This window comes from Carcharodon carcharias, chromosome 6, assembly GCF_017639515.1.
Source record: "Carcharodon carcharias isolate sCarCar2 chromosome 6, sCarCar2.pri, whole genome shotgun sequence".
NCBI classification, from domain to species: domain Eukaryota; kingdom Metazoa; phylum Chordata; class Chondrichthyes; order Lamniformes; family Lamnidae; genus Carcharodon; species Carcharodon carcharias.
Window position 1 is genome coordinate 106,748,489 of NC_054472.1, and position 26,166 is coordinate 106,774,654.

The window sequence follows — 26,166 nt, forward strand, 5'->3', positions numbered from 1 at the left end:
TTCAATGAAGGTGTGAAAGGAAGGCGAAAGCAGCATCTACTGACCTCCAGGTCATGGATGAAGTGAAGCTTGCCAGGTGTACGCCACTTATATACAGTCGTAAAACAGAATGTTTTAATTAGCCACTGGCAGGGAACTTAACTTGGAGGGAGAACATGATTCTGGCAAGTTGGCCTTTCATTCATGAGATGCTAACGAATGCAGATGTGGTTCCCAACATTGCTCAGTGGGAAATTTGATCTGCTTTGAACGACGGGAGAACAAAATTCCAAACTAATTTTCCACCGGCGGGAAACTGATTTTTTCATTCATGCCAAATTAAGTGCCACGATTCTCACTGCTAGCAGGAGTGGAGGATCCCATTCTGTATAACTCACTGGTTAGATCTCAGCTGGAGTACTATGAAGATGTAAATTACTTAGAAAGGGCAGAAAGGAGATTTACCTGGATGTTACCACAGATGAGGAACTTTAGTTAGGAGGTGAGGTTGGAAAAATTAGAACTGCTCCCTTTGTAACAGAGAAATAAGAAGTGACCTAATTGAGGTTTTTAAGATGAAGATGCTGATAGATTTTAAATCTATTCCATCTGGTGAGGGATCAATAAGCGGAGGTCATAGATTTAAGATAATTGACAACAGATCTAGAGGGAATAGAGCAGAATATTTTTCACTCAGAAAGTTGTTGGGATCTAAAATTATGGCTGAAAAGATATAAAGGAACCGGATTCCATGGGCAGGATAATGAGTTCGGCGAGCCGGGGCGCAGGACACGCTCACCAACGTGTAAAATTATGCAGGAATGCGGGATGACATCAGGTGGAACTCCCAACGTTACCCTGCCTCATTTCAATTTTCAGGTCAGCAGGGGCATAGCTGAATCAGCTATGCGCCCGCCGACCTGACAACAGCCTATTGAGGCCATTTAAAAACTAATTGGAATAGCTAAAGGACCTGCCCATCCAACCTTAAGGTTGGCGGGCAGGCCGGGAGCCCGGCGGGCTTCGGAAAAAGCATGAAATCTCATCCATGGGCAGGATGAGATTTCATGTATGTTTTAAAAAATTTAATAAAAGTTGAATTAAAAGCGATGGAAATATCCCAACTCATGAGGGGACATAACAGAGAAATTTTATTTGTATATATTTCACATTTTTGAATTTGGTGCCGATCTCCCTGAGGCAGCACTTAGCCTCAGGGAGATGAGTGCGCTCTTTCACGCGCATGTGCAAAAGAGCGCACTCTCGGCTTAGGGAATTCCCCCATGCATAGCGCTTCCTGGTGGACATCACGATGGGCGGGCCTTAACTGGCCCACCCACTTAAAATGGTGCCGCGCCCCAGATTGGGGGCACCGATCAGAGGCGCACCTGCACATGCCTGCACGCGCCTGCTCCTGAATTCCCCCCCATCCCTGACGGGGGGAAAATTCTTCCCCATAAATAATTTTGAAAGGGAGTTGAACAGGTACTTGAGGTGGAGGGACTTACAGGCTTCTAGACAAAAAGTAGGGATGTGTGACAAAGCGTGGCTGTTCTTACAAAGAGCCAGCACAGACAAAATTGGCTGAATTCCTTCTATGGATGTACTCATTTTGTGTTGTAAGTTTCTATGCTTCTAACTGAACCTCTAAGAAATATTGTAGCCCATTACCATGTTCAATTGAGGCATTCAAGAGGGCATTGGATGATTATTTAAAAATAAACAATGTGCAGGGTTACACGGGAACAGACACAAGATTGGCACTAAGTTACAATGCTCAGAGAGCTGGTGCATACAGGATGTGCCGAATGGCTTCCTTCTACACCGTAACAATTCTGTGATTCTGTGATGTTTGAAGGTATCCAAACCACTAATTGAGAATTCTACATCTATTGAGTTTGAAAGTACATACTCTATTCCTATAGCTGATGCAGCCCATATGCCTAAGTCACAAAGTTTAGATACATGATGATTTGAAAGCCTCCAATTGAATTCAATAATATGATGGACATTAATCAACTGAAATCATGTAGCTTAATAGTACAAAGCACTGGTAAACCTTCCACAGCTGGTCCAGCTAGGATCATTACTGCATTGGCTTGCATGGTTATCCTGAGCCAATTGTGAAGAATCTCAGCTCCCAAATGCTTGATCATCAATAGAGCCAACTGGCTCAGGCACTGGATTACAGGATCTGCCATAGGGAGTTGACTTAATTTTGAAATTTCATCAGCAGGCATGTTGTCTTGGATATGTCTCGCCCTCCAAAAGATACTGTTTATGTTCCTCCAAGAGGGTCATTACTAGTTGACCATCAGACAAATGACAAGTATGGATTTGCGTTCTTGCTGGATGGACAGTCAGTACCAGATACTCCTCATTTATATAAATAAAAACAAAAAAACTGCGGTTGCTGGAAATCCAAAACAAAAACAAAAACAGAATTACCTGGAAAAACTCAGCAGGTCTGGCAGCATCGGCGGAGAAGAAAAGAGTTGACGTTTCGAGTCCTCATGACCCTTCGACAGAACTATCTTCGACAGTTCTGTCGAAGGGTCATGAGGACTCGAAACGTCAACTCTTCTCTCTTCCGCCGATGCTGCCAGACCTGCTGAGATTTTCCAGGTAATTCTGTTTTCGTTTTTGTACTCCTCATTTATGTTTATTTGTATGCATGTTCCTGTGTCCTGTTGCTAGATAATGTCCTCCTGAAGCAATCCCAAGTGCCAGACCTCCATTAATCAAATGCTGGACATAGCCAAGGTACCTTACATTGTGCCAGCTGCATTGACGCTCTATACTTCCAAGTTCAGTGCCACATTCCAGGCTTCGGCATCACCAACTACCTAATGTAATAGTATTGGAAAAGAGTTGAACTTGCTTAGAGGCTGACCTGCCAAAATATGTAGTGATAGGTGAATGTTGATGGGAACTCTCCCTTCCTGAACATTTTCTCATGTCATGTCTTTGAGATGGGCCAAATGGCCACCTTCATCTGTAGTTATCTTGTGACCTTGGCAGTTATGATCTCACATCATGCCAAATTCTTTCAGAGCTAAGAGAAAAACCATTACTTTTTAAACATGGTAATAAATATTTCTTTAATGAAGGGATTGAAACTGATTACAGCCAATTGTGACTAATTTTAAGTACTCCATAAGTCAGCTTGTAAATCTTTCGCTGTATTAAAAAGCACGTCAGCCAAGAAGTTTGACATTTTTTCAGCAGTACTTACACTGAACATTAGTCTGCTCATGAGAGACTAATGGGGTTAAATGTAGGGAGGTATTTGTCAGCTGTGGGCTGAATCTCCCAGTCGGCATGCGGGGGCGGGCCCGACATGCCAACGCGTAAAATGATGCATGATGACGTCGGGCGTGCGTCCTGATGTCATTGCGCATCATCTCGATATTTTGTTTGTCGAGCGCATGCCGGAGGTGGTTGCACACCCGTCAAAATGTCAATGGTTAATTGAACTAGTTAAGAAAGCTACCCATCCAACCTTAAGGTTGGCGGCGAAGAGCTCAAGTGGCCTTTGCGTTTTTCAGGAAACCTCATCCACAGGCGGGATGAGGTTTCCTGAAGCATTTATAAAATAAATAAATAAATTTTCCAAACTTCACAAACATGTCCCAGCTCACGTGACATTGTCACATGAGGGGACATGTTTAAATAAATTTTTACTTCATTTATTTAAATGTTTTATAATCTATTCAATCTCCCCGAGGCAGCTTGAGGGAGATTGCTGTGCTCAAGAGTGCAGGCCCTGACTCTCGCCCTTCCCCCACCCACACAGGTAGCGCTGATCGCTACCAGATGCGCGTTACGCTGGGAGGGCCTTAATTGGTCTACCCACGTAAAATGGCGGTGTGCAGCCGATCGCAGATGGCGATCGTCTCTGCGCCCGCTCCTGCCTAGCCTGCCAGTCATAGGAAATATTCTCCCCATAGATTACCAGTCAGCTCTAAATCCTTCGGGGTGTTCAAGCTGCAACAACACTTGCAGATTTGCACTGCTATTTGCAAATGCATACAAGGCAACTGAAGGAGGTATTTTTTTCCTCTACTGAAGTATCCACATTGTATTGCCCATTATTGGCTGTATTTCAATGGTTGTATAATGGAAAAACCTTGTGCACTGACACATTCCATCTGGTGTTTATTATGTATTGAGTAGAGGTAGTGTTGGTGAACCAGGAGACAGCTGTAGGAAGCAGTACAGTACAAGTTTGTATAAAATGATAACTATTTCCAAACATAAATTAAGAATACTAGTATATCAGGACTTCACTTCAGCATTATTCCTAAATTACCTTTTACTAGTTTTAACTTAAGTCCCCTTGTCTTCCCATCAGAATTTATTTCAAGTAATATTCTGGATTTACCTTTACCATTCTCATAAAGCTCATATACTTCTGTAAGGTTACCTCCCAGAAGCCTGTTATTCAGGTTGAAAAGCTCACGTTATTCCAGTCCTGCCTCATAACTAGATTTTTCATACTAGAGATCAGCCTCATGGCTCTACAATACTTCAATCTCACACTCAACCAAGGCATGGTCTAACCGGAGCACAGTTTGGTCACAACTTTCTCTGACTTGTATTCTGTTTTTTGCCTAAACTGTTCAAATGTTCCTCTCTGCAGATGCTGTCAGATATGCTGAGTTTTTCCAGGTTTTTTTTTTGGATTTTCAGCATCCGCAGTTTTTTGCTTTTATCTTAGTGTTCAAAATCCTATTGACTTTGTTGACTGCTGCTTAACATTGGTTGAATATGTAGCACCAAGTCAACTTAGACTCCTAAGCCACCTTCATGCTTAGTTATTTGAACAGTAGACACATGTATTAATTATATTATCTATCAGTAAAGGCCCCAAGTTCAATTTCCTGAATATGTTGAACTCAGCCAGGGTGACAGCATATTTCATCTCAGGACCCTGGGCTATCAAAGAAAAAGCCAGCCTGGCTTCTGATTTCTGATTAGTATCCAGTGACCTATGCTGGCAAATGCACAATGTCTGGATAAAGACATAATTAGGATGTGCTGTCACTCCTTTGAGATTGAATGCCAACATTCCCTGTCAGATGATGAATAACTGCTTGGTGGGCTCCTGTTGCATGACTGGCGAGGAGGTAACATCTATAGGAAAGCAAGGAAGAAAGTTGGAAGGAGAGAGAAAAAAGCTATCTTAGATGACCCAACTAAAATTGATTACTAAATGTAGTCTCAGTGAGAACCCAGTCGAGGCTATGGTTCACATTAAGTCTTCCAGTGCAGAGCTCAGTCTTCTAGCTAAAAGTCTATCAGAAATTCTATCAATGATGTTAGGAAATGGGTAGGTATAACTGCTTTCTGCGTTACTATATATTGTACCTCAGCACTGACATCTTTCATTGTTTTGTAACCACATAAAATAGACAGTTTGAGTATCTGAACTGGCAGGAACATCGACTGTAAACAAATAAATATCCATTCAAAATAAGGCTGTCGTCGACGAGGCTAATGAACACAGATTATTATTCAAAACAAACTATTTTAAGCCTCTAAGTAATTTATAAGACAACATTATAATATTAGTAATATTAACATTAGTACAATTTTGGCTACCTTAGCAAAAGACCATTGATGCACTTGAGAAGATTCAGAACTGAGTATTGACATCCCTGTATATTCTGACAAGATCTAGGACAGAAGTGATACAACGTTATGATCAAATAAGACCGGGATAATTATTGTTCCAGTGCTATTGAGACCAAGTAAATGCCATCTGTAGAATACAACAAGCCAAGTCTGAATAATGGAGCTGTTCAATAAATAAGAAGATATTAAAAAAAATTACACAGAATGTTTACTTAGGATCATTGCTTATTTTAGGAGATTGAATGAGCAATGCTTCAGCAGAACAATGTTTCTTTCCTCTCAAAACTTTGGAAAGTTTGGTAAACTTTTTTTCACGGAGGCACTGTCACTTTAAATTTGAGGTGTTTTCAAGACAGTGCTGCTGAACGAAGTGGGATAGCCTTTTTCTCATTCCATATTTTCTAATAGTCTTATACTCTATTTACCAAACACAAGGTAGAATCTTTAACCATGCATAATATAATCAGTTTCCATTACTGTTATATTAGAATATGATCAATAACAAACTTTTAGAATTCGATTTATGCATTGTACTGTAAATACAATGCACCTTACATACATTACAATGTACATGCTTTGTACTGACTGCCCCTGCAATTACTACACTCAAAATACATCACAAATTCTGTGTTACACTTTTCACACATTGCATTGTCTGCACACTGCATTTTCATCCTCTACATCCTTCATGCTTTACAATGTCCACGCATTGCATTTTCCATGGGCAGAATCTTCTGTTTGTCATGTGGGGCCGGGCCTCACACGCCGACATGTAAAATGATGCGTGGTGACGTCGGGCATGCATCCCGACATCACCGCGCGTCATTCCAATTTTCCATTCGGTGGGCGCGCACCAGAGTCGGCTGCATGGCTGCCAAAATGTCAAAGGCCTGTTAAGGCCATTAATAATCTAATTAAAGTGATTGTCAGGGCTGCCTGCCCAACATTAAGGTTGGCGGGTAGATGAAGAGCCCAACAGCCTTCACATTTTTCATGAAATCTCATCCACGGGCGGGATGAGGTTTCATGAAGTGTTTATTAATTAAATAAAATTTTTCATGAAGATTCATAAACATGTCACAGCTCATGTGACACTGTCACATGAGGGGACATTGCTGAATAATTTTATTTTTTTTGCCATCTTTATGACGGAACTTAATCTCCCTGAGACAGATCTGACTCTCCCTCCTCCCCCTGCCCGCACAGGTAGCGCTGAGTGTTTCCGGATGCGCAGAGGCTTTAATTGGCCCACCCACGCAAAATGGCAGTGCACAGCTGATTGTAGGCAGCGATCGGCTCCGCGCCTGCCCTCATCCGCTCCCAACCAGCCCGCCCAACGGGGAGAAAATTCTCTCCCATTTTACATTTGCCACACACTTTACTCTCAATGCACTGTATTCTCCATGTGTTATAATCTGTACAAACTGCACTGCTAACACATTTACACTGCATCATTAAACATGCCACAAAGATTTCCCATTTGAAACAAACTCATAAATATATTCGCTATAAACATGTTTATAGTTCGCCAGAAGTAACAGAGGAGTTCTTCCTCCTTGACTAATCAAATCTTCCAATTTCTATACGCCCATGGCAATTTTCCCATTTCATCTAGCAGTCTGACTTCTTACCAGTTACCTTCCACTATCTTCGCACGTAAATGCATTGTCAAGTAGATAATAAATTGAAAAATACAACAATACTGCTTGCTACCTAAGTGAATTTAACTTGTCAGAAACACTTAGATCTGTAAAACCCATTTATTATTCATACACTTCAGCCCAGATTTGGGTAGCAGGAATCAGGAAATCTCCTGGTTCACCGTGCCTGCCTCGAGAAAAACTCATCCAAATGGAGTAGTGTGGGATGGAGTTCGGTCCTCTGCCCCTAGACACAGATTGGAGGTGGCCACAGGGGCTACTGAGTGCCAATGTGTGCTGTTTCAGTTCTCTAGGACTTTGTCTCAGTTGTTAAATATTAGGCCACCCCCCCCCCCCGCCTTACTTCCTCCAACCCACTCCCCAAGTCCCATCCATGCCAACTCACCCAACCAGCAGCAGATCTCTGGAGCTATGTTGAGATGAAATAAAATAAAAATCTAAATACCTATTAAAACTTTTACCTTTAGTATAAAAAAAACTCCTATTCATGAAAGCCCATTCAAAACATTTAAATCCCCTCAAGTATTTAATTCCTTATAAAAACAAACAGACTTGTATTCATAACTGCTCATCAGAAACAGTTAATCCTTTAATAAGTGCTTTGAGCGATCAAACTGTGAACATAGGATCTCCTACTGTGATGATGATAGATTGTGGAAAGCAGCCAAACATTAATAAGTAAATAATGATAGCCCTTGGGGTACTGTCAGCAAACATTTATTGTATCGGCTAGACAAGATTTTTTTCAACTCTCACTGAGACAGGCAGCCTTTTTTTTTTACTTTTTAAAGGACTGGAGATTCAAATAATTTGACAGTTTGGCTTATATTTTTGCCCAACATTAGCACACTTTTTTTTATTCATTTATGGGATGTAGGCATTTCTGGTAGGCAGCATTTATTGCCCATACCTAATTGCCCTTGAGAAGGAGGTGGTGAGCTGCCTTCTTGAACTGCTGCAGTCCAGGTAGGTACACCCACAGTGCTGTTAGGGAGGGAGTTCCAGAGTTTTGACCCAGCAACAGTGAAGGAACAGCGACATATTTCCAAGTCAGGATGGTAAGTGGCTTGGAGGGGAACTTCCAGCTGGTGGCGTTCCCATGAGCCTGCTGTCCTTGTCCTTCTAGATGGTAGTAGTCATGGTTTTGAAAAGTGCTGTCTATAGAGGCTTGGGGAGTTCCTGCTGTGCATCTTGTAGATGGTGCACAATGCTGCCACTCTGTGTTGGTGGTGCAGGGAGTGAATGTTGGTGGATGGGGTGCCGAACAAGTGGATTGTTATATCCTGGATGGTGTCAAGCTTCTTGAGTGTTGTTGGAGCTGCACTCATTCACGCACTTCTGACTTGTGCCTTGTAGATGGTGGACAAGCTTTGGGGAGTCAGGAGGTGAGTTACTCTCTGCAGGAATCCTAGCCTCTGACCCACCCTTGTAGCCACAGTATTTATATGGCTAGTCCAGTTCATCTTCTGGTCAATGGACATTGATAGTGGGGGATTCAGCGATATTAATACCATTGAATGTCATGTGTTCAGTACCTGAAGAGCTGCAAGTGGTGCTGAACATTGTACAATCATCAACGAACATCCCCGCTTCTGACCTTATGATGGAAGGAAGGCCATTGATGAAGCAGCTGAAGATGGTTGGGCCTAGGACACTACCCTGAGGAACTCCTGCAGTGATGTCGTGGAATTGAGATGATTGACTTCCAACAGCCATCTTCCTTTATTCTAAGTATAACTCCAACCAGTGGAGAGCTCTCTCCCCATGCACAGCACCACAACAACCACCACCTAGAACAAAGATCCCATCATTTGGAGAACATTTTCCCATGGCTGAGTTGGCAAACTAGAAAATTCTAGAAAATTTCCCAATTCTGCGTACCCGCTTCTGGAATGAAAATCTAGGCCCTTGAATTTTTAACCCTTCACTGACACAGGCAGGCTTTTTTTTTAATTTTGAAAGGGCTTAGGATTTAAATAACTTCACAGCTTGACAGTGCCACAGAATTTACATGCCCTTCAATGGCTTTTACACCTACTGTAAATGTAACTCCCACACTCTGGGTTAAGGCCCTGTCTACAGCGAAAATGAGGTCTCTTTGAACTCGGCACTGAGTTCAAATGGCCCTACTAAGTTTGGGTTTCCTTCATATGAATCACACCACACCCCTTTCCCCTCCTGTCAAAAATGGGAGCTGTCAGATTTAGTGGTTGGTCCCTCTGCCATTTTGGAGTCTCCACATTCCACAACTCTCTAAACTCCAGGGATTGACTCAGGAGTGAAACTATCAAATATAAATTCTGCCGTGTAGACGTGCAACAACAATGTTAATGCCTCTTGACAGGATTCTTTTGCAGGATTATATTCCAGGAAAAGTGTCAAGGCTGCCCTAGATTCTTAGAGACTGGTCTTCAGAGGACTTGAGAGCTTTGACTTTGAACAGTTTGATCTTAGAGCTGGTTTCTTATTAAAATGGTGAACTGATAAGCAACAAAGCCAATTAAAGCTCCACTAACTTTAATCAGCCAAACTGCATAATAATGTGCTTTATCATCGTGTCAATATGCCCCTGGGTAAAATCAACATATATTTGACCTTGCAGAGGTGAGAACCAAAAAGTTAATCTCTACAAAATCCATTTCTAAGCAAATAGGTTTTTTTTAGCCCTAGGTTTTTTTCCCTCTGAAGCCCTGCTCCTTGTGTCCTAGTAAGCAAAGTATTAGAAAGTTGATGGCACTATTTCCCAGATGGTATAGTGAATGAATGCACTATCTGTTAAGCTGCTAAACCTTATAAGCCATTAGGTTCCAGAATAAAAACTCCTGCTTCTACCCCTTACTGTGATCCAGTCATATGGAATGTGCATCTGTGCCAATGTCAGTGAAAAGCCAGAGAAATCTTTATAGGGCCTGACATTCTTTGGTTGGTTGCCTCCTTTAGTTGGGTATGCTTGATGGTCTCTGGTTAACACATGTGAAATAGACTGAATGACCTTTCCTAGTTCTTGATATTATTTGTACTTTATGCTTTTTATACTATGTAAAATAACATTTTTATTTTTATTCTTTTCTGAATAGGATTGATAAGTATAGAATTGTAATTCCTTGAAATTGTTTTATGTTATTTATTGGCTTAGAAATGGAATTTGGGAAGATTAATCTTTTGGTTCTCACCTCTGAAATGTCAAATATATGCTGATTTTACCCAGGGGCATATTGACATGACAATAATGTGCGTCATTATGCAGTTTGGCTGATTTAAGTTTGTGGAGCTTTAAATCGCTTTGTTGCTTATCAGTTCACTACATTAATAAGAAACCAGCTCTAAGATCTAACTGTTCAAAGTCAAAGCTCTCAAGTCCTCTGAAGAGCAGTCTCTAAGAATCTAGGGCAGCCTTGACACTATTCATGGAATATAATCCTGCAAAAGAATCCTGTCAGAGAGACATTAACATTGTTGTTGCACATCTACACTGCAGAATTTATAGTTTCACTCCTGAGTCAATCCCTTTTGCTGTCTGTTCTCTCTAAGAGCAAATCAGTAACTTACGCATTCATTTTGGGAACTTGCAGTCTTACTCAATCTGCTTTTTTGTCATAAAGCCTCATTGTTTGCAATGCCAGAGTTTGAAGATGCATGTCTGCAAAAGATTCAAAATATGTATCCTTTTTAATGGAAATAATGAGAAAATATTTTTGCATAAATATAGCTATTCCTCAAAAAATAATAATGATTTCTGAGTATAATATTAAGGAAAATAGATAATAGGCATAAATTATTTGTATAGTTATGCTGTCCAGGTTACACTTTAAGAAATAAAACAAGTATAAATATGATTGAGGATATTTTCTATTGAACAAATGATTAGCTTTATATCACTAAGCATGCAGTCTATAGCTTGCATTTTCGCTTCTGAGGCGAGGGCACAGAATCGGGAAATTTCCCAACTTGCCAAACCCACCTAACCTGCCTCGAGAGAAACTGCCTTGAATAACAGGATCTTCGTTCTAGGGTCAGGGACTGGGGGTGCATGGATGTGTGCTGGAGCCAGGCTCGCTGCTCCTGGAAAAAGTTCAGAGGCAGCCACAGGGACTGCTGAGTGCTGAGGTGAGCTGTTTAAAAGGTCTGCCTGGGTTCTCTGGAACTTTGGCCCAGTTGTTTTATTTACTATTAAGCCCTCTAGCCTTCACCCCTCATGTCCCCCCACCCAATCCCTATAAGAACATGAGAACATAAGAATAGGAACAGGACTAGACCATTCGGCCCCTCAAGCCTGCTCTGCCATTCAATAAGATCATGGCTGATCTTCTTGTGTTTCGATTTCCACATTCCCATCTAACCCCGATTACCTTTGATTCCCTTGCCTATCAGGAATCTATCTACCTCTGCCTTAAAAATATTCAATGACCTTGCCTCCACCACCTTGTGAGGCAGAGAATTCCAAAGTCGCACAACCCCCAAGAGAAAGAAATTCTCCTAATTTCTGTCCTAAAAGGGCGACCCCTAATCTTAAAATAGTGCCCCCTAATTCTGGACTCACCCACAAGAGGAAACATCCTTTTGACGTCCATCTTGTCAAGACCATTCAGGATCTCGTATACTTCAATCAAATCACCCCTTAATCTTATAAACTCCAGTGCCAACAAGCTCAGTCTGTCCAATCATTCCTAATAAGACAACCCACTCATTCCAGGGGCAGAAGTTTGCCCTTGGTGGGCGGGTGGGCCCCATTGGCTCAGCTGCAGGTGGGCAGCCGAACTCTGCCGCCGAAACGGGGCCCGCCGCCATTTTGAGTGGGTGGGCCAATTAAGGCCTGTCCGATGGGAAGCACCATGCGCTTCCTGTGCGGTGGGGGGAGGGAATCCCCATCTCTCAAAGTGTGCTCTTTCGCGCATGCACAAAGTGCTGTCTCAGGGAGATTACTGACAGGTAAAAAAAAACTCCAATGTCACACGAGATGGGACATGTTAATAAGAAACACATAAACTTCATGAAACTTTTTAAAAATGGACATGAAACCTCATCCAGCCAGTGGATGACGTTCATGTATAATCAGGAGCCCGATGGGGCTCCTGGCCTGCCCGCCAACCTTAAGGTTGGACAGGCAGAGTCTTTAACAATCTTAATTATCCTGTCAATGGCCTTAATTGGCCATTGATAGGTCGGCAGGTGGACAGCTGATTTCAATAAAGAGACTAAAACTCAACACAGTATTCGAGGTGCGGTCTCACCAATGCCCTGTATAACTGAAGCATAGCATCCTTACTTTTATGTTCAATCCCTCTCATAATAAAGGATAGCATTCCATTAGCCTTCTTAATTACATGCTGTACCTGCATACCAACTTTTTGTGACTAATGCACTGGAACACCTAGATCCCTCTGCACCTCATAATTATGCAACTGTTCTCCATTTAAGTAATACTCTGATTTTTTGTTCTTCCTGCCAAACTTAACAACTTCACATTTTCCCACATTAAATTCCATTTGCCAGATCTTTGCCCACTCACTCAATCTATCTATATCCATCTGCAACCTCCTTGTGTCCTCTTCACAACATACTTTCCTACCTATCTTTGTGTCATCTGCAAATTTAGCTTCACTCCCCTCATCGAAGTCATTGATGTAAATCGTAAAAAGTTGAGGCCCCAGTACAGACCCCTGTGGAACTCCACTCATCACATCCTGCCAATCAGAAAAAGACCCATTTATGCACAGTGCTTTCTGCCAGCCAGCCAATCTTCTATTCTTGCTAATATGTTACCCACTATACCATGGCTCATATCTTCTGTAATAATTTTTGATGTGGCACCTTATCAAATGCCTTCTGGAGATCCAAGTACAGTACTTCTACAGGCTCTCCTTTATCTACTGTGCATGTTACTCCTTCAAAAAACTCCAATAAATTGGTTAAACATGATTTTCCTTTCACAAAACCATGCTGACTCTTCCCTATTGCCTTGAGCTCTTCTAAGTCCCCAGCTATAACCTCCTTAATGATCAATTCTAATAACTTCCCCACGACAGATGTCAAGCTAACTGGCCTATAGTTTCGTATTTTCTGCCTCCTTCCCTTCTTGAATAGAGGGGTTATATTTGCTACTTTCCAATCTGATGGAACCTTTCCAGAATGTAATGAAATTTGGAAAATTAACACCAGTGCAACAACAACCTCATTAGCCACCTCTTTTAAGACCGTAGGATATAGTCCATTGGGACCCAGAGACTTGCCAGCCAGCAACTCATCAATTTGCTCAGTACCATTTCCCTGGTGATTTCAATTTCACCAAGTTCCTCTCTCCTGTTCACCTGCTGATTTGCAGCTATTATTGGAATGTTTTTGTCTCCTCTATAGTGAACATGGAAGTGTTTCTTCTGCCATTTCCTTATTATCTACTATTAACTCCCAACTGTCACTCTCTAGAGGACCAACACTCACTTTACTTAAATAAAAGCAAAAAACTGCAGATGCTGCAAATCCAAAGCAAAAATACCTGGAAAAACTCAGCAGCATCTGCAGAGAGGAGCACAGTTAATGTTTTGAGTCCGAATGACCCTTCAACAGAACTAAGTAAAAATAGAAGAGAGGTGAAATATAAGCTGGTTTAGGGGGAAGGGGGGGGCGATGAGACAAGAAGAGCTGGATAGAGGGCCAGTGATAGGTGGAGATAACCAAAAGATGTCACAGACAAAAGGACAAAGAGGTGTTGATGGTAGTGATATTATCTAAAGGAATGTGTTAATTAAGGGTAGAAAGCAGGATGAGCAAGGTACAGTTGGCTGTAGTGGGGGTGGGGTGGGGGGAAGGGATCGAAATAGGCTAAAAGGTAGAGATAAAACAATGGATGGAAATACACTTAAAAATAATGGAAGTAGGTGGGAAAAGGAAAATCTATATAAATTATTGGAAAAAACAAAAAGGAGGGGGAAAATCGGAAAGGGGATGGGGATGGAGGAGAGAGTTCATGACCTAAAATTGTTGAACTCAATATTCAGTCCTGAAGGCTATAAAATGCCTAGTCAGAAGATGAGGTGCTGTTCCTCCAATTTGGGTTGAGCTTCACTGGAACAATGCAGCAAGCCAAGGACAGACATGTGGGCAAGAGAGCAGGATGGAGTGTTAAAATGGCAAGCGACAGGGAGGTCTGGGTAATGCTTGTGGACAGACCGAAGGTGCTCTGCAAAGCGGTCACGCAGTCTGCATTTGGTCTCTCCAATGTAGAGGAAACCGCATTGGGAGCAACGAATGCAGTAGACTAAGTTGAGGGAAGTGCAAGTGAAATGCTGCTTCACTTGAAAGGAGTGTTTGGGTCCTTGGACGGTGAGGAGAGGGGAAGTAAAGGGGCAGATGTTGCCCCTTCTGTGGTTGCATGGGAAGGTGCCATGGGAGAGGGTTGAGGTGTAGGGGGTGATGGAGGAGTGGACCAGGGTGTCCCAGAGGGAACGATCCCTGTGGAATGCTTATTCTTTTCCTTTTTAAATACCTGTAGAAACTCTTGCTTTCCATGTTTACATTTCTAGCTAGCTTCCTCTCATGCTCTAATTTCTTTCTCCTGATTAGACTTTTAGTCATTCTCTGCCATTCTTTATATTCTGTCCAATCATCCATCCTGCTACTCATCTTTGCAGATTTTTATGCTTTTTCCTTAAGTTTGATGCTTTACTTAAAATCTTTAGTTAATCACGAATGATGGGTCCTCCCCTTAGACTTTTTCTTTATAGTAACAATGTACTTATTCTGAATAATGTGAAATATCCCCTTAAATGTCTACCATTGTTTCTCTATTGATCTATCCTCTAAGCTAGTTTCCCAGCTCACTTCAGCTAGCTCAGCTTTCATCCCCACATAGTTGCCCTTATTTAAGTTTAAGATACTAGTTTTAGACAAGCTCTTCTCCCTTTCAAACTGGATGTAAAATTCAATCATACTGTGGTCACTGCTGCCTTGGGGTGCCTTTACTCTGAGGTAATTAATGAATCCCGTCAAATTACACAATCCCAAGTCTAATATAACCTGCTCTCTGGTTGGGTTCCAGAACATGCTGCATCCAGGCTATTACTGCCAATCTGATTTTTCCAGTTTATGTGTCGATTAAAATCATCCATGATTGCTGTCCCTTTATCACAAGCACACAATATTTTCTCTTGAATACTTTGTCCTACACTGTGGCTACTGTTAGGGGGCCTGTAGACCACTCTCATTAATGACTTTTTCCCTATTATTCCTCATCTCCACCCAAACCAATTCTACATCCTGATCTCCTGAACCAAGGTCATTTCTAACTGTTGCACCAATGCCCTCTTTGATTAACAATGCTACCCCTCCACCTTTACCTAGCTTCCTATTCTCCTTGAATGTCATGTACCCATCAATATTAAGGACCAATCTTTGTCATCCTGCAGCCACCTCCATAATCATTATCAGATCATATTTATTTACTTTAATGTGGGTCATCAATTCATTTATTTTGTTATGAATGCTACGTGTATTCAGATTGAGAGCCTTCAATTTTGTCTTTTTGTTACCTTTGTAACATCTAGTCTTGACTGTTGATATAGTCCAAGGTTTTTCCTCTCTGTCCCTTCCTGCTATTTCTCATATTACTATTTTGCTCTCCTATCTTGACTCTATACCTTGAATTGCTACCTCTACCCAAACTTGATCCCTCACCCCTCTTGTTTAGTTTAAAGCCCTCTCTACTTCCTTAGTTGTGCCCCACCCATGCAAATCTATGCCCCCACCCATATCCCTCATGGCCATCCATATCCCTTATGGCCCCTCATAACCTCCAAGCCAACTCGTGCCCCCCATTCATTCCCATGGCCCTTTATAGCCCCTATGCCAACTTACTACCAGCTCATGCCAACACATGATCCCGCATCCCCATGGCCTCATAATCCCTATGACAGCTTAGTGCCAACATATGGCAATCCATGTCTCCCATCCACCACCCTTTACCCTTATACCCCCCCATGCCAACTCACCTAGTAGTCACCAGGGGCAGACCTCAGGAGCCAAGCTGAGATGAAGTAAAATAACGTTCTAATATCCATTGCTGATTTCACTGTATGAAAACATTTTCATTGCAGAAAATCCATTCTATACATTTAAAATCAGTCAAGTACTTAAGCCTGTATACAGACATTTGTATTCATAGCCCAGCAACAAAGATGCTGGTCCTGTAATAACCTCTTGGTGCTTTCAATCAAACTGTGAACTTACAGCCCCCCAGTGTGATAATGACAGGTTGTGGAAGCAGTCAAGAGTTAATAATACTATAATGAGCGCACCTAGCTTATGGGCAGAATTTTCCTGTTGGCATGTTGAGGGGGGGTGGGGGGGGGCCACACGCCAACATGTAAAACGACGCGCAGTGATGTCAGACGAGCATCCCAATGTCACCGTGCGCCATCGCGATATTTCATTGGGCGGGTGTGCCTTGATCTCCGATGCGCGCCCACCATTAATTAATGGGCCACTTAAGGTCCTTAAGACATCAATTGAGGGTGATTTTTCGGGGCCCATGCGATCTTCAGATCACCACATGGGCGCAACGGGCAGGCAGGTAGGAAACATTTGTATAAACCTAATCCACGGCCATTATAAGAGGGGTCAGTGGGGTCACGAATGTGCTCGGTCAAATATTTAATTTGGAAAGCTACTGATACTTGTCTGTGTGAGCAGAAATACTTCAAAACTCACACCAGCTACTTGGACATGACTCATAAACTTCAGGTCAGCACACAACAGTAAAGATCCTTTTTGGGGCTTGCAGGTTTCAGGAAGCCTTCCCTTAGCCTGGGAATGGGAGTTGTGTTCTCCACTGGAGGCACCTCCTGTGAGGAAGAGGGAGGGCTAGATGGGGGAGGAGGCCAGGAGTGCACATTCAGCCTCCATGGGAGCCAACTTTGGGAGGAGAGGAGCACAAGGAGTGCAGGGCCAACAGGAAGTCCAAGGCAGAAGGGGCTGCAGAAGATGCCATTATCCTGCTGCCAGGGTGTACAGGGGGCAAAGCAGCTACCTCAATATGTCTGAGGTGCAATGCCAAAGGAGGCTCTGTCTCTCAAGGGAGGCAGTCAACCCTATCTGTCAGATGATTGGGCCTGAGATCCCCGCTAACTGTGTGGGTGGACAACCCATGCCAGCAGCCCTAAAGGTCACAGCTGCCCTCAACTTCTTAGCCTCTGGCTCTTTCCAGGCTCGGTGGGTGATCTTTGCGGTGTCTCGTAATCAGCTGTGCACACTTGTGTCAAGCAGGTGACAGACGCTCTGTTCAGGTGGGTATTGACCTTCATCCATTTCTGCAGGGACCAGGCCAGCCAGACATAGTAAGCCACAGGCTTCACAGCCATTGCTGGCTTCCCCGGTGTCCAGGGTGCAATAGTCTGCACACATGTGGCCATCAAGACGCCAGCAGGTGAGCCCAGTGCCTTTGTCAACAGGAAGGGCTTCAACTCCATGAACGTGCAGACAGTGTGTGATCACAGGATGCTGATTCTACAAGTCTGTGCAAGGTACCCAGGCAGCTCCCATGATGCCTACATCCTCAGACACTCCCAGGTGCCGGGGCTCTTCAGTGCTCCAGCCCGGCTGGATGGATGGCTGCTGGGTGACAAAGGCTATCCCCTCAGAAGATGGCTCCACCATCCAAGAACAGAAGCTGAGCAGCGCTACCCTAGGAGCCAGGGCACCACATGGGCTGTGGTGGAGAGAACCATCGGTCTTCTCAAGATGCGCTTCTGATTCCTGGACTGTTCAGGGGCCACACTACAGTACCCCCCAGATCGAGTGTCGCTGATAGTAGTTGCATGTTGTGCTCTCCACAATCTTGCGCTGGAAAGAGCGACGCTGTGGATGAAGACATCGACGCAGTGGCTGTGGCTGCACACAATGAGTCCAGCAGTGAGTTCGAGGATGAGCACGCACAGGGAAATGCTGAGGGGGTAGACACTGACCCAGGCGTACTCCAGGGGAGGCAGGGACACCGGGGAGGCTTTCATCCAATGAACCTTCAGCAAGCACACCACCTCCAACAAAAGCCTGTGCTGCACGTTCCATACTCGATACCGGAGTGCTAAATCTGCCTGGATAGGAACATTAACTAAGGGCCTTGTCAATAAAGCTCAATGTGACACAACTCACTCATAACATCATGGCTAACCATCCCCCTGCCGAAGAAAAGAGTCACCCTCAGCCATGGTCACATGTCTAAATTTAATGATATAACAAAATGAATTTAAGGAAACAAAATGACAAAGGTGTCAAACAGCACACCAACTAATCATGACCTCAATGCGGGGCAACACAAAAGCACCAGTGAGAAATCCGTGTGTGCCTAAGGTGCCTTAAATTTGTGCTTTCGGGTGCTACGTCTAGGTGCTGACTCCTCGCTGACATTGGCATCTGAGACACCCTGCTCACTGTGCAGTCCTATGGCTTCGATGACCATGGCTTCCGTCCTCTGGCCTGTGGAGCCTGCGCTGGCCCCGCCTGGGAGGGAGCAGCCAGTTCCACAGCTGGCATCTCCCCCCGTTGTCACAGCCTCATTGGATGCTACAGTCACTGGCAGAGGGGTGGAGTAGCTGCCGCCCTCATCTGGAGCGCCCTGAGAGGAGCCCGCAGAGATGACAGGCAGTTGCTGCGCTGATGTGAGGTCGCTTTGAACCTCCCTGCTCACGGTAGATGGATGGGCACTGAGCTGGGAAACTTGGTGCCCAGACCACCTCCCACACTGGCACTGACCAGCTGAGGTCAATGCCGATGTGAGGGCTTGCTAGTCCAAGTGCATCCCTAGGAAGTCCTGATTGGTCTCCTGGAGGACCCTCTCCACGAAAGTCACCACTCTCTCCATGGAGGAAGCATAGCGCTCGGCCATGAGACTCATTGCATGGGCAATGGTCCACATGGACTCCTTCACCATGGAGATCAAACCAAGTTTGGCCTCATGTATCTCCACCAGATCCTCCCACAGACCCTGCTGGGCTTCCAGCGTTTGCTGCCTCATGGACGACTACAGAGGCACATCATTAGCCACTAACTGAGCATGTGCCTGCTCCTCTGCAATCCTCCGACTGCTGGCACCATTGGCAATCTCTGTCTCTGCCGGCTCCTCCAGTGACTGTGAAGTACCCTCACTGCTGTACTCCAGGACACTAGCTGATGATCTAATTCCCACTGAGGTGCTAGTAGCTGTGCTTGTGCCTGCCTGGCAAAGATGGCATGTTGCTGGTGGGTCAGAGACTTCAGGGCCCTCAGGTATGAGAGGGTGCCCCTGTAGCTCTTCCTCCCAGCCCTGCTCTGTTGTTGCTGAAAGGAAGAACTAGGACATTTGATTCGTTAATGTGGAGACAACGCCAATGTATATCCCTGTCCCCCGGAGGCACTCATCCTTCCATAAGCAATGGTCAAGCCATGTTGCAAACTTCAATCACTGAATATTCAGCACTGCCATGGCTGCTGAGACACTAATGGTGACCTCACTGCTGGGCAAACATACCTGCCCTTGGCATCTCAGCCTCATTGACACTGGTGGACCTGGGCACATGGTGCCTCTCCAGATCGAGGGCCTCCTGCTCAAACCAGGTAATGATGGCCAACTGGGCCAGCCCACCACCAGTCCTCAACCACTCAGTGGTATTTTGAGCATTCTTCTCCTGAAAAAGAGAAAAGAGCATTAATTAGTGCAACTTGTACCTGGATTCTCTTCGCTGCCGTCCCACCCCAACCAGAGTGGGACTTTGCAGGGCTCCAGTGCCACTTCACCCCTGCAGTTGCCACACACTCACACATAGATGCCAGGCCTGTTACCTCCCCCCCTTGGCCAAATGCTGCCTACATCACGTTTGGCACCAAAGCACGTGGAACACCAAGGGCAGCAGATGGAAGGTCCCCTCCCAGTATGTCAGCAGCCTGACTTTGACATATTTTGCAGTTCCAGCGCTGCGCTTAGGTGCAGATCCTCCAGGTTGCCCCCAAAACAGTAATATGGGTGTCACTGCACTACATGCTGTGGGTGCCGAACCCATCTCATCATCACCTTCACAGGATAACCTAGGCATGGGCAATATCTGCTGGCCCACCCAGCAAAGGACAAATGCCATCAATGATTCAATGCAGTCACTGCATTCAGATTTGGGGGTGCGGGTTGGCCGGGGGTAAAGCCTACCTGCTGGGTAAAGTGACCAATGTCAACATGTTACTCACCCTTCCCGAGGGCAAAAGGTCATTGAAGTGCTTGCAGCACTGGATCCAGGTGCATTGTACCCCGTCACGGGAGCTCACTATCCCCACCACCTCCTCCCAGGCATGTTTGGTCATGTGGGGGGCCTCCTCCTCCCATCCCTGGGAATGAGGACCTCCCACCATGCTGCCACCTCCTGGAGGAGGACAGCAAGGCAATCGTCTGAGAAACGAGGGGCACAGTGTCCCTCCTGCCCTACCCTCCTGCTTGGCCTGCTCACCAGAAGCGCTCTAAGGAGCCCTTCTGCTAGCCATATGTGACAGCTTTTGCAAGGCTGCAGGAGCACTAAACAAGCTGATGAGTTGCCATTGAACCCGGTGGTCATAGCAGTCCCGCCGCTACCCGTCCACTCCTGCTGTCCTTGAAAGCCAAGTTTCATGCTGGGCGGGCCTTAACAGACCTGCCCGCATAAAATGGCTGCGTGGACCCAATCGTGGGCGGCGATCAGGTCTGCGCCCGCTCCCGCATGGCCTGACAGGCAGAAAATTCTGCCCTATGTCAACAAACATCTATTGAAACGCAAACACTGATTTTTGTTCAACTCAGAGACACAGCAGGCTGATTTTAATCAAAATTTAAAGGGAAGGGGATTCTAATAACTTGACAGTTTGACATTTCCATAGACACTATTCGCCTCTTACGAGCATTTATGTTTACCCTTGAAAATCATAAGTCACACATGGGAGGGAATGGACTTCGATCCAGCAAAAATGGGGTCTGTTTGAATTCAGCAATAAGTTCACATGGACCTGCTGGGGTTCATGTTTCCCCATGTATGAATCACATCCTACCCTCTTTCCCCTACTGACAAAAATAGGATCTGTCAGAAATGGGTACAGGACTTCCAGACCTGGGCGCTATTTTGGATAAGGCACAGAATCTCCACGACCTTGTACAACTCAATGACTTTTAAGTACAAAGATAACTAATCACTGAGTTAATTTTTAGTGTTAAGTTTGGAAGTTCACACCAGCAATTTTAAAATATGCAGTAGCAGTGTACAAGACATTCATTGCCAGCATGGATTCAGAAAATGCACCTTTGACTCTAGAGATTTACTGAATAAGGGGAATATTTCTTCCATATATAAAGATTAACATGGATCTATATGAAGGAAATTTCTCTCATTGGTTGGCATGGAATGTGCTATGAAAATCAAAATTAATATTACTTTTTTTAAATTATATTTATACAGATTATTGAACAATAACCAAATTAAACGAATACCAAGGAAAGCATTTGAGGACTTGGACAACCTGAAATACCTGTAAGTGCTAAAATTTCCATACTAATGTTGTTATACAGGTTGACCTCAATCTAATTCAGTGCTCCATATTTTGGTTATTGTGTTGATTTTGACTATCGATCAGTAGAGTACCATAGCTGGCTGCCCAATCCTGCTGACAGATGGTCCGGTCTATTTTGAGGACTGGGCCTCATTATCGTGCTGTCAGTAAGATGCAGCCACCATGCAGACATCATCTTCCAGTTCGCCAGACCTGTGCAATATCAGACGACCCAAGGGCTGGCCTGGCTGGCAGAAAGGTGGGTTCTCATGGGGTGCAATTATGAATGGGGAAAAACCCAGAGCAAAGATGGCCCACATTATTCTTGTGAAATCTGGAGTATCACTTCTGCTCCTTCTGGATTCATAAAAATATATTTAACACTCCCCTTTTTAAGCCTCTTCCACGTGTCCAGCAAGTTTCAGCGAGAGGAACAGTGGATACTCTGCCCATTTAGTCACTCAGTTTGTATCAAGTTCCTATGTGCTTCGTGCACACAAGCATAAATTAAACAAGACTTAAGGCACAGATGCAGCAGAACTAATTTCATAGTATTTTAATTGTTTTGCAAGCTTTTATACCAATCTTTTTAAATCTGAAGTTATATCATAATATTTATAATTTGTTGATCTCCCTCAAGTTGTTTTTGTCTTTCGGCTTCTTGTACCTTTGCTTATCCTCTGCTGTTTTCCTTTTCTGATTCTGCTTGACTTCTGGATTAAGACATTGTACATGAATTCAAAACTAACAGCTCTGAGTTTCCATTGAGTTCTTCCAATTTCCTGCCATGCCTTTTAAGGTGTTTCTCTGGGGATTCCTCCAATCATCTGTAAGAGAACCATAATGGAAACCCCAAGCAACTGTGGGTGCAATTGTGTTGCACATAAGCCCAGACTTTAACCTAACCTGCCTATCGGCTTTCATTTGGGTCAGATGTTTGTTTTATACTCCATTGGTTTCAACGAGGCACACAGTTGGGTGAGGCAGAAAAAAAGATATCCGTGCTGAATCTGCCTCTTTCCTGCTTGAAGGGATAAGTTGAAACAGAACTATAGTGACCAGCGCAGATATTCCTGCATGTGGTGTGTTTTATTTTTCTAAATTTCCTTGTTTCTTCTCTGTTAATCCCTAACTGTGGCCAAGTTTCTGACTCTCTTCCTGCCCTAGTAATTAACTTGCTCCATCCAGCCGCTTTGCTGTGACCAAGTATATAATTACTTCACACTAGCTCACTTTTATTTATTGGTATATAAACTTCTCTAATGATTTCTAGTGCATAAATTTAAAGCAGGAGTTCTTATGGCACAGTGGTAGTATTCCTGTTTCAGAACCAGATGCTCTGGATTCAAGTCTCACTCCAAGACTTGATGGTCAAGGAAGGTGTGTTCATTACATGACCAAACAGGTTGAGTATCAACTTGGAAATCCTTGTAACATATGCCGGTGGTAAGAGTGGGAGAGATTCCTAGTCAGCCATGAACTAAAAGTGCTATGTGACCCAAGTTCCATGTGATGGAAAGAAACTGGGGCCCCAACCATCACTCCAGGCTACAACAGGCATTTAAAAGTGTATGTTGCCACAGCAAATTGGACTCTTTGCTCAGGTGGGTGCGGGGGTTGGCTCAGCTGTCTGGACAGCTGGTGTGGACTGGATTGGTGCCAACAGCATGGGGTTTGATCCCCATTCTGGCTGGGGTGGATTTGCGATCTGCCTCTTTGCCTTATTGTGGAGATTGTGATGCTATGGGTTGGACCTGCCTTTGGGCAGAGAACTCAAGAAGAAGGGAAATTTACAGCATGGCAATCTATTTTGTCAATGTGTTCTAAAATGCAAGAATAAATCAAGATTTTGAGTGCTTGATTAGAGCCAAACTGCCCAGTTTGACCTTTGTGCCATCATTCTGTAAGCTTGCAATTTGTTAGGTATGATGCTCTCCCCATTTATTTTACGTTCTGCTCATAGACTTACTTCATTAATGTTTCATTGTATTATTCTTCATTGAAGCTAGATCCTGTGGTATGATTCATGATAGTGCCTTTATAATTTGGTTAAATTGTAATGAATCAATTAGCTTTTCCAGTTGATGCAATGGGAATTATGTGCTTTCCTCATATTTGGGCATTCCAGCATTCTCAATGGTTCAATGGTTCATTAAAGCAGTTACGTTTTCTTTCATCGTTTAAACATTAGAACTTCAAACAAGTAACAAGACAAGGCATTTATCCATAAGCCTGCTCTGCAAACTATGAAAGATGTTGCTTATCATAGAATATATCTTAGCCTGCTGCCCAGAGGTTATCAAGCAAAATAACTTAATCTCCACAATTTTACGATTCAAACTCAGTCTAATGTCTTCTGCAGATAATCCCTTGGCCTTATCAATACTAGAATCATTGAGCCCAAAATTTATGATTTGGAGGATTATGCAAGTCATCCATTATGCTTTTACAGTGCCAGACATTTCTGACAAGGCTGATATATATCTGAGTTCCTCTGGAGATGTTACCTGGTATAAATTCTATTGATTTTCAGAGAATACATGCAGGTACTATTAGTCAGGATTGATAGAATGAATGGTAGCAATGATAGATGTAAAGAGCAAAGGCCTAAGTTGTGAACCTTCAATAAACTAGCACACATTGTAGGGTGTAAGAGTTTAACATATCTGCTATCAAGTGACTTGCTTCTGGAACAAGGAACATGGTTCCATGAGGTACCTCAAAGGGCATTTCTTGTCTATGTGATTCAGTTAACTGCCTGGTTACTCATCTGAAAACATTCTTGTCTCATTGATCCACTGAGGTTATGAGCTTCCTTCTGACAATGCAAAAGGTTTGCAGACTCAGCCATCGTCTTCCTTATGGTCTGTGCTGCTGCATGTAATGACATCCTTTTACTCCAACTATTGTGTCCCTCAATTCTCTCATTTTTAACAGTGGTAGTCCTACATCAGTCTTTTCCCTTTTGTTGTACCAGACATTTCGGTACTTCTTTCCAAGAACCTGTTCAGCACTTTAACTGTGTACATCTTCTTAAATAGTTGCAGTACTTTTGGTGCTCCCACAATAATATTTCATAAGCAAATCCAGGCTTTTGTCTCAATAATGAAGGAATGGAGACATATATCATAGACTTTATTTTCACCAGATAGAGGCTAGCCACTATCCATTGCCCAGTGAACCAAATATTCTCCAGGGCTCCTGACCCTCATCCTTAATCAACCTTGCCTTCCTTCTATTCCCTTCCACCTTTACCAATGCCCTCTTCGAGAAAATCTTGTTCACGAAAGCGACTTCCTTGCAATCCTTGATCCCATTCACACTAAATTGCTGATGATCTAACTTTCCTTCCTGGTCGCTGTGTTAGCTGACTTAGGTTTCTTCTCCTTAAGCGCTGCTTTCTACCTTTCAAAACCAACATCATCACTAGCCCATCCTCTCTAAAACTCTTGAATGTGTTGTCAGCTCCGAATCCATGCTCATTTCTCCAGCAACTCCATCTGAATTGCTTCACTTGGTTTCCGCAACTTCCTCCAGACCAAAATGACCTTAGCCAAAGTCATGATCGACACTTTCTGTTGCTATGATAGTGTTTCATTCTTCCTTCTTGTACCCCTTCAGCTCTCTGCAGCCTTTTTATATGATCAACCTCATCAACCTCTTCACCCTCATCCAGTGCTCCTCTTCTATTCTCAACTTGGTGCTCTCCCTCACTTGGTTCCACTCTTAATGGTTTGCTCATAGCTAGAGCATCTTCAGCAATGTCTTCTTCTCCTACACTATTTCAGCAGGGCACTTCCAAGTATCCATTCTTCACCCCCTTGTCTATCCCACTTTCATGCATCTTCTTGGCAACACCATGGACAAATATTAGGTGGGATCTTGTTGAGGCATCATGGGTCTCACCTGCTAGTGGAAAGCTGGCAAAAGACATGTGTTGCCTCTTTACTGGAAGGAAAACTGAACCACATGCCAATCAGGCAGTGGCATCGGTGCTGAGTTCAGCCTGCACAGCAGTGCAGGAGCAATGTCCTGGGCCAAAGTTTGCATGGCGGCTACCATTCTACCCGTGTTCACCTTGTTGCGTTGGCATGCCGACGCTATCACCTCAGACTGAAGGTGGATGGATTTCTCCATTGTACCTTGCAATCTGAGGAGTGCAGCAGACTTTCCTTCCTGATGTTCCCAAGCTTGCCTTTGCAGCTCCAGCAACTGCTGTGGATCAGAAATTGCAATGTTTTCACCAGATTGTGATCCCGAGGCTACTCTAAAGCTAGCTCCCAACAGAGGTGTGTGTCTCTGCACTAGTAGAAAGTGTGAGTGAGCGCTGTGACAGGTCCTCGGGGGGGGGGGGTTTCATCAG

General features: G+C 43.9%; 1 protein-coding gene across 1 annotated transcript in view; it reads left to right on the forward strand.

Annotated features, from left to right (window-relative positions):
- The window catches only part of LOC121279297 (peroxidasin homolog), a 659,434-nt gene that overhangs the window by 305,119 nt on the left and 328,149 nt on the right, over positions 1-26,166 (forward strand). The window contains exon 3 of the mRNA XM_041190436.1: positions 21,713-21,784. Coding sequence (XP_041046370.1) covers positions 21,713-21,784 — 72 coding nt within the window. The remainder of the gene's footprint in view (positions 1-21,712; positions 21,785-26,166) is intronic.